The sequence below is a fragment of the Micropterus salmoides genome, unplaced genomic scaffold (genome assembly GCF_014851395.1).
Source record: "Micropterus salmoides isolate LMB-PRFRI ecotype aquatic unplaced genomic scaffold, ASM1485139v1 Ms_hic_scaffold_23, whole genome shotgun sequence".
Taxonomy (NCBI): Eukaryota; Metazoa; Chordata; class Actinopteri; order Centrarchiformes; family Centrarchidae; genus Micropterus; species Micropterus salmoides.
In genome coordinates this window covers 15,573,844-15,587,379 of record NW_024041484.1, presented here as the reverse complement: position 1 = coordinate 15,587,379, position 13,536 = coordinate 15,573,844, and the positions used below count along the sequence as shown (strand labels likewise).

General features: G+C 39.6%; 1 protein-coding gene across 1 annotated transcript in view; it reads right to left on the bottom strand.

The window, feature by feature from the left end:
* The window catches only part of col7a1l (collagen type VII alpha 1-like), a 62,671-nt gene extending 56,156 nt beyond the window's left edge, over positions 1-6,515 (bottom strand). The window contains 2 exon segments of the mRNA XM_038739148.1: positions 795-989; positions 6,223-6,515. Coding sequence (XP_038595076.1) covers positions 795-870 — 76 coding nt within the window. The 5' untranslated portion in view covers positions 871-989; positions 6,223-6,515.
* Positions 6,516-13,536: the final 7,021 nt, after the last annotated feature.

Below are 13,536 nucleotides of genomic sequence, written 5' to 3'. Positions count from 1 at the left end.
TAAGAAAGATTAATGGAGCTATAAGGTGTCAATTGGCTCATTGATTTTAAACTGACCTCCCTCTGTGTGTAATACAAAATACTACACCCTAAGGGTTGCTACAGGCATGTGGATTAACACTGTCAAGAATAAACAATGAAAACAGTTACAAAGTAGCAGTTGCTTTAGATATGACCTTGGGCTATTTATATCTTTCCATAATTCTGCCCAACAACTTCTGCCAACCACATTCCAGGTGGAGGAAATCTAACTTTTGATTGGCTGATTGACCTTTTGGTGACATCCAATAGCACCTGAGGCCAAGGATCTGTATCCAAGGGATGGGTTTGACAGGCTGGCCGACAGACTGCTGTACTGTACATGAGGCTAGCAGATGTTTAAATTCCCTGACTAGACACAGTCTGGAGAGAAACTGGAGCTGGGTTAGTGTCTGCCCCGTGTGCCAACCCATGTGTGGAGATTTAATGATGGAGCACTTGCACAGACTGTGTTCATTGAGCACCTGCCCTTTCTTTGGCCTAAGCATCCAAGTCATCTAATTCATAGATCTGTGCACACTGCTGAAAATCAGACATATGGCTTTGACTCAGAATTAAGCAAATGATGGCACCATAAGGCGCAGACTGAAATGTTGAATAAATTAATGACTGAATAAGTGATAGAGTAAAAGTAAATATGAAAGCTAAATGGTTCTACATGGGTGGTTAAAACAATAAAGAGTTGGAACATCAGAGGCAAATTAATGAATTGTGTGTTTGAGTGTTTCCTGTGGGGGTAGGAATGTCAACTGTTACCTTCAGCTTGTGCTGTGACACTTTGATGGGAGAGAGAGAAGGACAGTAGAAATATCCACACAGAAGAGCAGCCCATACTCTTCCTCTCCTCCTCTTCCTTTGATCGCCTGCTCCTCCTCCCAGTTCTTCTCTTCACAAATCACCTTCCTAAATTCCACTCCAAAATCATCAATACCAACTCTTCTTTCCTCTTATCTGAAAGTATACAGAAGAATCGAGAGTGGGGAAAAGTAATTAGAGGCACACAAAGATAAAACATAATCATCTACTTTTAATTTATTTAAAGGAATCATGAATGTTGCAGAGTCGTAGAGTTTTATACCTCCAGTGACACAATGATGTCTTGGTAAGCACTTGTACGGAATATCGCATATGCTGTAGTCTTTGAAACAGACTTAAACACACATTACATTTTACATTACATGTCATGTCAACATAACTTTTTCATGAGTCTTGTGAATCTGAATCTCATCAACATTACACTGTAAAGTATATCAACATCTGCAATTATATGGAATTATCTATACAATCAAGAGAAATCCAATTGTTTTCTTGTTTATTTATTGTTATAGTAATATTTGAATGTACATTAGGGTAGCATAAAGTTCAAAAGGGCTTTTAAACTGTCCAGTATTAACCTAGCTATAAAAAGCAGTTATTACATGGCAGAGTTTCTTTCAAACTGAACCTGCAGATTGACCTGGATGTAAGCTACTCTTTTGTTGACATAGTGTTTCGCTGCATCTTAGGGAACTTAGCATTGCAACCAAGTTGTGTTTCACTTTCATACAGAAAAATGTATAGCTAGTCAATCCTCCAGATGTTTGCTTTGACAATATTGTCAAAGCAAACATCAAGCAAATAAGTATAATAAAAGCTTGATGCAACAAATGGTAATTCTACAGAAAAAAAAAGTTATTTTCTTAAAACGGTGACATAAAATTCATGAAACACAAAATTTTATACAAGATAATAATTTTTGTGAGGTCATACCATGTTTTGCTTTAAGCCCATTTTGGTGGTACAAATGGCTGTTGATAAGAACATGAGATATATAGATTTAAAAGGCCACATTAATACATACAAAGCTGTGAATATGAGAATGTCCTTTATAAGCTCAAGCAAGTAAGATAAACTGTCTCATCACTGAAAGAGAAGAACCCTTATTATTTGAAAATGACAGTTCATAAATGCTGCAACACTTTGATTTAGGCTACGTTTCAGTCAAACTTTGTGCTGCTTGGTGAATATGAGGACAAAGATGTCAAAATATGATTGATCAGTCTGTTGAATCTCTGCTGCTGATATGACATGAATATCAAGACAATGGTAACTCGAAAGCTTTAATTTAAAGCAGCTTGAAAAGGAGAGAAGAACAGTCCTTTTCAGTACATTCAAGCAGAGCGAAAGGTTAGAGGAAGCTCTTGTGTAATTCCACAGGTGCAAAAGATGTTTGGATTGGACAAGCCTTTTGAACCTTGCACACCTGTCCTAGACTTAGGATTCCAATGCCCTGGAACTCATACTGCAGAGGTGATCTACAGATCTACAGAAGCCTGAAACAGCATGGCTAATCGCTTCCGATGTGTGTGCATACAACCTTGCACTTGGTCAAAAAAATGTAGCCCCCATGGCAAATCTGTAATATCAGCCAACAAGTGTGTCTAATTACAGTTTCCACCTGCCTTGTGTTATGTTTTGTGCATGTGCGTGTGTGTTTTAGTATTTCACTTTTGACCACAATATGGCGACACCATGGCAAAGTTGCAGGGAAAAGGGCACCATGTGAATTCAATTCTCAACCTGCATGTGTGCAAATCATACAGTTACAAAGACAGAGATAGATGAAAACACAATCACATATCTGTATTCCAGATCTTATCTGTAATCCAAAATGTGGTGGTATAATGCAAGCAAGCTACATGTAAGGCCCTCAAGCTACAGTTCAGCTGTCTTTTTTACCAATACTTTAGAAATCAACATTATCAAGTTCCATTGTGTGGGAGACGGGGGAATAGAGATTGTCTTTGGCAGTGTTTCTAAGAAATGACAGCCGGACAGGTACATTTTGACAGATGAGCCTCACTGGTGAAAGCACAGTTGTTCCTCACAGCAATCAAGATGGAGGGAGAGTTTAGCTGTCCATGAGAGTAAGTGGAGGTACAGTAACGCTCTACAGAAAATACAGAATATCCTCTTTTTTCTTCTGAGCGACAGAGAAAACTTCAGGTTAGCGTGATGGAGATTTGCCCTAAGGCTACAGCCCTTGACTTGGTATAATAAACTGAGTGGAGGCAATTCCGTACCTTTGAAACGTTGCAGTTGCTTAACTGGCATATTATCTCCCACTGAGAAGTGTACATTGAAAGGGGATATTTAAAAGCAAGTATATTAACTCACTGTAGAATCTCTACTGCAATCGTGCTGCTCAATGGTCCACTTCGAATTCCACTCAGGGATCCTGCAGCTAAAATGCATACGAGTGTTAAAACCTTAAATGTGTACTGAGGAGCACAGGAATGTATCAACAGTAAGAGCATAATCGATGCCTAAGCAGAGTAAATCCAACACTTAAATCAGCACACTACGCTGGCAAAGGAATCATGCAACAGTAAGAGATTATCACATTTGAAATGAGTGAACCCCCATCAGAGAGCAACTCGTTCAGCGCATTAACTGTGATCTACGAAATGGTTCTTGCTGTTATGTTTTACATTAGCTTGCTAACCCATACACGTCTCCACATAAGTGTATGTGTCTGTACTGTATGGGCATGTGGCTTTGCAAATTCATAAGCATAACATCAAAGAGAGATTTGCCTCCACTCAACTACTGTACATGAGATGAAAATATAACAGATTTCTTTTGGCTTTAAAGATTCACATTTCATTCTTCAAGCTATCCACCAATACATCACTTCCAATGCTTCCTCTGAATTCCGGCTGTGATTTGACCACCTGGTCCAAAAAAAAAACAGATCGGCTGAAGGCTGACTAGTTTACAACCTCTGCAGATGGAAGAAAGAGCTGGTAGGGCTTGAACTCTAATGTAACACAGCCAAACTATACTCTCCCCCTCACATACCAATGCAGATCTAAGATATGTCTCTGCATGTATCTTCTTATTACTGAAGTGCAAAAAGAACAAACGTGTGTTTTGATGAATGACAGCAAGTACAGAAGTCCACAGCTGCCTTGTATGTATCCTACAGGGTAATTTTTAAATTTAAAGGTTTGCATGGGTATTCAGCAAAGCAGCAGGCGAGCAGAACCTTTTACGATGGCTTCAAATTGATGAAACAATTTGAAAGCTTTTTTTCATATTATCATAGGCCAAAAGTGTAAAAAGTTTCCTGAAGCAAGCAGTAAATCCTAATGTTCAGTAATGTGTAAAAATAAAGCAGAAAATAATGGAGCATTGGTTTAAGCTTGACATAAATGTGTTACGTCAGTGTAGTTAAAACAAGATCCACCCCTACATAAACTGCAATGTGACTAAGATTCAGTGTTTTGAAGTAAATGCTAACACCATCATGCTAACATGCTCACAATGACAATGCTAACATACTGATGTTTAGCAGGTATGTTTACAGTGTTCACCATCTTAGTTAGCATGCTCGCATTTACTAATTAGTCACCAGACTATTTCACAAATCTCTCGATTTACGATTTCAAAGGGGCATTTTAACTGGCGCAGACCAAAATGCACCTGGATGCAATTGAAAAGACCTACATCTAATTGCAGAAACAAAACATGTGACAAAGCGCTGAGCAACACATTCAGACTGGGGTGGTGTTGGTTCGTTTTAAAGCAGGAAAAAAATGGGGCCTCGTCACACACCATCTCAAATTATAGCTAAACAGTACAATAGGCAAACCAGTAAGACAATCTTGATTTATATTTGATCAGCACTGCCTATTTTCACAGTGTGATCTGAGTTTTGTAATTCTGGTCGTTTGCACTGGGTGGACCTGGATGCAGGTTCAGGCCTACAACCAATCAGAGCACGAAAACTATGACCAAAAGGTAACTAATCAAATCTGGACCCATGATGCTCCACTGTCGGTCATCATATCAATCGCACCCAATATTAGATAAATGGTTGTGATGGCACGACCAGATCCACGACGGTTAGGAATCAGTCCGAATGGGAGGGGGGCCAGACCATGAATATCATGACTATAAAAATTTAGACTATCAATATACAATAGTTGTTAAGATATTGCTGTTTGGACCAAAGTGGTGGACCTACTGACTGACAGCAAGACATTGCCATCCATATAACTATGCTAAAAACCCCAGCTCATTCTAACAATACCTCAAGACATTCCGGTAATGTCTGCAATCAAAAGCCAGAGTTTGATACTCAGACAACATGCTTGCAATGATCCCACATAAAAAAAAACTTCTTGCATTCATCACTCACACCATGTTGGGATCACAAGCACTTGGTCCAGCCTCTAGAGGAAGTGCGTCTATTGTGTCCGAGGCCTTTATTTTATCACTGTCCCAAGAGGATTAAATAATGTTACAAAATGAACTTTTACTGTCTCTGTTCCCTATCTCCTTTTATCACACACACTCACTCATGAACACACATCATGTGTCCTGCAAGTCCAACTGCATGTCAGCTATTTCTACATAATGGCATTTTCCACCTCACCACTTCACAGAATGGATTATCCCTGTAGGTGGGAAACTGGTAACAGAGAAAAGGCACACACACACACACACACAGAGCTCAGAAATATAGTGTATAATAGCATATATCTTTGGTGCAATACAATCTATAGCTAAAACACACACTAACAAATGAAAGCACACACACTTACACACAGTTCACAAGCTGCTGCATCCGGTCCGAATATCACTTTACATTTGCTGTCAGCCAACACAGACAAGTCTATGCAAGGGATTCATACAGTTCATTCTACATAGTTTCATCTCCTGACAACAACCTGGTATGCTTTTGTTATTCATGAATGCACTAGAGCTGACATTACTATAAATGCTTGGCATCTTGTTTTTATGCTCCTACTGAGTTTGGAAGTATAACATCTTTGCATTAACTTCTGCAGAGAAGCAGAGCGCTCGTGCCAAAGACACACACACATGCATGCAGGACATCTGCACTGCATGGACAACGTGTATATTTGCAAGTGCATGTTCTTAGACTGATTGGAATGGCACATTTCCAGCAATTACTGTACCTTATCACAAAAAGACAATTCAGACAACAAGTACAGACAGCAAGCAGTAAAGGCTCAGTATAAAACATGTTGGCCTTAATCCAGACACTTAGCCTGTAACAAAGGGTATCTGGGCAGTTAAGAATTCAAAACTACTCTCTAAAGCACCACATTAAAGTGCAGTTAAAGTAATGGGTTTTGACTATGGCCCTAAAATGAGCCCACACATTCTCACTTACCACTGCAAACAAGAGAATCATCGTTATCTTCCCAATCCAGGTGACCTCTTGACGGTCGACAGGGGAAAAATATCCCCCAAAATACACCAAAGAAATGTCATCCAAGTCAGGGGGAAAAAGTCTGGAATTGATATTGTATTCTTGCAGAGGGTGTTATCAGAGATAGTCGACTGAATGGTACATGAGGATCAATGTCCGTATCTGTGTGTCTGTATCTGAGTGAAAGAGGGGTAGGTGTGTTTCAATGTGTATAAGAGTCGATGAATGGCAGACTTTCTTTCCTGGGCTCTGCTGAAGCACAGAAAAGTTTAGGAAGAAGGGTGGGGGTGAGGCTCCTGCAACCTGTTGGCTCAGAGAGAGAGAGAGAAAGGGAGATAGACAGACAGACAGACAGACAGAGGAATAGACAAAGAGCAAGGCAGATAGACAGAGGGATAGGGGTATCTGATGAGCTCTGCCCCTCCTAGGAATGCACTGCTACTGTTCTACAGTGCATGTATGCGCATGTGTGTAGTGCATGGAGGTGTAGACACAGACAAGCTTTCACCTCTGGGTGACAGAATAAACAGTTAAATTATATAAAGGATTTGAAGGTTAAATCTGCCATCACCCACAATCATACTGTAAGTTGATTCTTCCTTGAGAAGGAATGTGAAAATCCACCTACACACATACTTGCAGACAGAAGTCAACCCTTGAATGACTTCTGTAAATAGTGGCACAAATAACACTGACACCTTACCTGCCCAGTCTTTTACTGCTTGTTTCATTTGTTAATGGCTGTTTCCATGTGGCAATGGCAAAGTTTTTTAAATAATCCTTGGTGTGACGTCAAATGCATTTGCACAGTAGCTTTACACAATATTCTATCCATCCTAACAATAGATTATGTATAATCAAATGAGCAAAATACCAGATGACAAAAGTACCATACACAAACAAGGTCAATTTGTTGATATGTGAGTTCTTGAATTCCACAAAATACCTCTCTATTCAAGGTCTGTATACTCACACATTAAACCCCAACCAAAATAGCTTGAGAGGAAACACCTTCTCAAAACAGAAAGGAGAGGATAGATGATAAATCTGTCTCAGTTGTTGCAGTGTGTGTGTGTGTGTGTGTGTGTGTGTGTGTGTGTGTTTTGTGTGTATGTTGAGGGGCATTGGGTCATCTTTAATGGTGGACCCCAGGAATGTGGTGAGTTTAATAGGGTTTAGCCAGCTGTCAGTCTTGACATCGTATAACTCAACACACACACACACACACACACACACACACACACACACACACACACACTCTCTTAAGTTGTGTACCAGTAGCTAAACAGGTTAAATAAACAGTCTTGCCTCAAATACATCTGCAATACACGTATATGTCTTTTACTAGACAACCAGAATTTCGCACCCCTCTTACAATGAGACAAAGCAGGCTGATCAAACTTCAAAGCTAGAAGAAACTCATGTCTGAATATTTCCCAGGTGCCATTTCAATTCCATCAAAGGAGGTGCATATTTTAAATGCACTTTCAAAATGTTCACTCTGCAGTCAGAGTGGATCAAATTGCTAAATTGAGGGCTACTTCTGCTTTCATGAGAATGCATGGTGTCAGCAAAGTGCCATTTTCATCAGTCACACATAATGTTTGTTCTCATTTGTCCAATTTGATATTATGGTGCCTCACCGTGAATGTTACTACCGTTAAGAGCAGAGCAGGTTTGAAGCACATGGTTGTCAATAAATGAAACTTAAAACTTGTTCATTCAAACTACAGTGTGTGAGAGATGGTATACTGATGCTGGTAGAGTAAAAGGTGGCATATTCTGGTTCGGCCTCAGGGCCATCTGAGCTATGTGCTGCCCTGCTGCTGACCCTTAGCTAAGTAAGCTTAGCTTAGCTTAGTTAAGGAAGTTCAGGAGGGCGCATCAATCAGGACCACTCTCACTGTACAGTCAAAGGTGAGTTTGTCTCTGTGTGTATATCTCTCTGTATCTCAATGTCTTCCCCTGATACCGTAAAATGGGCCTCAGTGTGAAAAGAAGCTACTTGTGTCAATACTGATTTCATTTCAGAGTTTGAGGAGAACAAAACCTTAATGAGTCATTACCACAACAACACCTCACTCTGTAAACATTCACCACATTACAGTCTTGATTGCTTCCCTGGCTCAATTACATAATGGGTGAACGAGCCCTACTGTCTTTCAGCAGCAGATGTGATTAGAAACAAAAAGGTGTTGTGGACCTGTTTGGGGTATTCAGATGGGGAAGATTAACTAGCCTTGTCTCAGCTAATTGCACTCCTTCTCCAAGCGGGCCTAAATCCTCCCCTCGTCACGAGAGGTGCAGACACGAAAGTGAGCTTTGATTAAATTCATGCTGTAGGTTAACCAGAAAACAATCATGTGCATTTGGGAGTCAATGGAAAGAACAAATAAAAAAAGAAGAAGGAGGAAGAAAAAGATGAAAAAAACAAGCAAGAGCATCCGAAGTGCCGAAGGAAGGGTGGGTGAAGAGTTGGGTTTTGATGGCTGAGTGGGTGAACTGGGAGGAAAAATGGAAGAGTAAAACATTGTGTGCATTATTTGTGTGTGTGTGTGTGTGTGTGCGTGTGTGTGTATGTGTGTGGTCCTCATTCATTAGGAATGCCACTGGCTGGCCAACTTTACTGACAGCCCAATAAAAATAAATCACAGGTAATTACATCCTTGGTTATATAATAGTTTAATCTAAGTGGGAATTAAATTCTTCTTGCCATCCTTTCTCCTTCCAAAATTAAGATGGGAAAAAAGTTTAAAAAAAAAAAAAAAAAAAAACTATGGAGAACCCTTTATGTGACCTATATCAGTTCCATAACTACTGTGTTACTGCCAAGGCCACTGATGATGTACGCAATGGAGGTACAAGTAAGTATAATTACCTATTAATATTCTGTTTGGAAGAGCCATGGTCATTCACCATTCATGCCTCCTGGCAGCTTTTCAAGGAGCTTCTACTTCTAATTTGATAAAATACAGATTTAATGCACTTCTGAAATCTTCATTTCTCCACCTCCTTTTCTTGCTCCACTGGTTCCATCACAGAGGTTAAGAGAATCAAACATTACTTTCGCCGCTGGTTGTAAGGCACTCTGTTAATTGTGCGATTTCTCACATGGCACTTTAATTATGTAAAGTTGAGGCTTTCAGTTAAAATTCAGAAATGATTATTTTACACAGTGTTCCGTATAATTGGTGGGTATATTACAGTAATATCATTAGCTTGAGCTCAAACAGAGTGTTTTTGTCTTAAACGCGTTAGTAATTTTGAGCTGAACTTTGACCACCTACACTTTGGCACATTTTACAATTAAACTTTCAGAATCAGGACATGTCACCTGGTGCTGTAGCGTGAAATCAGCCTCAAAGGCTTGTTTTCCCATGCTGGTATTTCATTTGCACTCCTGCCTTCTTTTGTGTGGTGTTCATGTAACTATTGATAGACTGACAGCATGAGATGTGTGTCAGACAGCTTTGATGTTTGTATCAATTTCTGTTTAATGCCGTCAGTGTTGGCACATTTATTTGCGTTTCACACCAGGAAGATGGGCAGTCTTCCTCTGGCCGGAGGCTAATGCAATTCTGACTCGCATCCATAAACCATACAAGCTGGGCAGAGTGCCCACTGCTGCCAACTACAAAAGGTCTACTCTGTGCCAAGCCTTTTAGCAGTACAAACATACGAACAAACAAATACATGCACACACACACACACACACACACACACACACACACACACACACAGCAGTGATGCACATAGGCAGGATAAGCCACAGTGTGCACAAAACAGAAATAGACAAAAGCGCACAAACATACATCCATACCCCTGTTGTATATACACTCGGCACGCTTGGCTCTTGCAGACAATTTTTGTCATGATAAATTCATTTCATAAACCATGCCACGTCCCGTCTCCCACTGAGATACGAGCTGTCATGGCAACAGAAGAAAACAGCGGTTGCAGCGTGAGGGCTGGTTTGTTGGGACAAGCTGCACCAGAGCAGAGAATTGAGATACCGCAGAAGTCTGGGCTGATAGAATTAGTCATGAGTGTGTGTCCAATTACCACTCTGAAGCCGACAAAGGATATCAAAATAATGAACAAAACCAGTTCTCCTCACTGTGCTTAAGAAGACACAGTGTCACAGTAAATCCGATAATCAACACAAAGAGAAAACTAGAGATACACATGTAGAAATGTGAGTTAATAACCTCACAGAAACAAGATTTTTGGTCTACAAGTGAGACCTCTCCCTTAGTATACAACAAATGCTTCTTTCATGTTTGCAAATTATAGACTAGATTAAAATGAGTGTATGATTAAGAGCATCATATTCTACAGATTGTATGTTGTTTAGGTGTAGTACATGTAAGGAAATGTAAGGCAGCAATAATGTTAATGATGACTTTAAAGGCCATTCAGTCAGTTAAAATGCTGACTGTACATTATGTAGCTACAGTATATATACTATATCATGAATACACAGTAGCTCATGCAGATTTAATAGATCAAGTTTGTTGATAACAAAAGAGAACCCTTCGTATCTCAGGAGTGATGAGCATGTGTCTGACTTGGAGGTATGGTTTACATGCATGTGGGATTTTTAGATTAGACAAGGGCAGCAGCTGTCCACACTTGCCTTTTCAATGTTTCAGAGACCACAGAGACAGAGATAGAGGGAGACAGGGAATGAGGTCGTACGACTGAGCAACTTTTTGAATTCATCAGGGGTAGACATAGGTTTCCTGCCTGCAAGCGTGTGTCTCTGTCACTCAGACAGAAAAAGTCTACTACTGATGGAATTGTTGTAATCACCTTCACAGCTCAATGCAGAGGAGGAATCTTTTAAGAATCAAGTTGCATGAAGTCATGCCTAGTTTTCAAACATCCCTCTCAGTCGGTGTGCTCCAACACTCTGACAGAACTTGTTAAAGCAAAGTCTAGAGAGTATTTGTGCATATATGATGATGCAGTGCTCAGGGGGAAAACAAAACCTTCACTATTTTAACAAAAAAATTCTACACTGTGGTGTGTGTGTGTGTGTGCACCATCATTCATTTATCTGAATGTTTAGTTATTTTGCATGATTTATCAGGGTGCCTGCCTGCCTGCTGCACTCCATCCTACACATTTGTACAGAGCCCTCTCACTTGGCAGTCCAAACTTGTTTTTGGCTGCGAAACACAAACAACAGAGAGGTTAAGCTATTGACTTGTAAATCCAGGTGTTTCTGTGAAATGATACTGCTTTGTAAAAGCATGGGAATTTAGAATATACTCCACCAATTAAACATGACCGCATCTCAGAAAGTAGAGTGGTAAAATAGACAGAACTGACCGTGTGTTGAGGTGCATGGTTAAAACAGACAACCTCTGTACCGCTCTGTGGGGTAATTATGAATACTCAGCATCTGAATTTAGCATTTCTGTCTATGTTGAGAAACACAGGTGAGCATAAAATAACTGACGTTGTCCAGATGTCGGCTGTTCGTAGTGAAAAACACACAATATTTATTGAAAACAAAAGACAGTTCAGTTATAAAGGTTACTGTGTTAAAGGAGTTTGCCGCAAGCCTTATGATTATGTGCTTTTTCTGCACAGCTAAACCTAATCCAGCTGTAGTGAGCAGAGCAGAACTGGATTTACAGATCAGGACTGTGAAGGACAGTACAGAGTTTATTCAGGCATGCAGTACAGTACATTTTACAGTTAAAGTAGCCCAAAATGTTACTTTCAGAATGTATTTAATGTGATTGGAAAGAGAAACAATGTTGTTCAGTATACTGAAGAATACTGGCTGCATGTAAACATCACCATCTTTCTATGTAAACTAGATATGAGTTCTATTATGCTAACCTTAAATTATAAGGTTTGTTACTGTCAACAAATCCAATGAAAAGACAGGGTGTTAGGGTATCACCCACAATACTTTCTGACTTCTTTAACCTGGGACCAATTAGTTCATGAAAATGTACTTTCATAAAAAAGCTGGTCACAGTAGTTTTTACCAAACATTATTTAAATAGATAGTGACTTAAAATCAACTTTAGTACCAATGTTCATGATAATTAGTGATGAGAATTACAGCTCTTTGAAGGGAGCCGGATCTTATGGAACCCTTGTTTTCCAAGAGCCAGCTCTACGGCTCCCAAACGGCTCTTCATTTAGTACCACTTCTGTTGATGACAAGTTTAATTTCTATTTGTTGCAAGAAAAAAATATGCAATACATTGAAATATTCTGTTATATTGATGGTTAAAAAGTGTGATATGTCAAGAATAACAAAAATAATACACACATAATACAAATGAATGGTTAATAATTACACAAATCTATACAGACATGCCTTACAGCACTCACTAATTAATTTCTGTACACAAATGAATTAGTGTAAATTCTCATGATTTCTATTGTTAACGTGTTTTTAATATATATTAGACAAAAATGGAGATGTGTGGTACAATACCCTATATATAACTTTGGATACACAAACAAACTTTGTTGACAATATGACATACACAGAATATCATCAGACTTAACATTTATGATAATGTACTTAATCTGTTGATGTCGATGTGAGCCACCTTTGTAGGTTGTGCTTCTCCACTGCTATTCAGAATATTCTGTGACTTCACGGGTGAGAGTTTACAGTGCATTAACCCACTTCTCACTTTGCCCTTAACCAGGATATGAGCTCATATCTGAGGATTCTGTGTAGACTGAATACAAATAAATGCTCTCCCTCCATCAGTCAGGCAGTGAGCTCAGTGGAATGTGTCTTCTTGTGTTGTACAATATTGCATGTTGGCCACGGCTGAGAGATGACACATACACACACACACACACACACACACATACCCACAAGCAGAGACAAGTCTGCTGTATGTCTGCTGAGAGCAGGTCACTGGAGCTCTGCAGCAGTACTCAATGGAATGGAAAATGGCCGTGGGTGGGGGAGTGGGGTGCAGAGTGCTGCTACGAAAGCTACTGCTTCATGTGCGTCATACAAAAGTAAGTGTTGCCATAAAAATGCAGAAAAATATATTTTTTTGCATATAAACACAACAGACAACAGAGATGTGGAGAAGTAAAGTTCAACAACGTAGAAAAAAAGATGGAAGCATAATTCCCAGCATTATCTACGACCTGGCGTGTGTTTTCATTAACTGCAGGTAGGGTTGCCATTTACTGACCTTCACAATGTTCAGATTTTACGGGAAACAAAAACATAATTAAGGTAAACACAAACACATGCACACACGCTCTCTCATTCAGCAA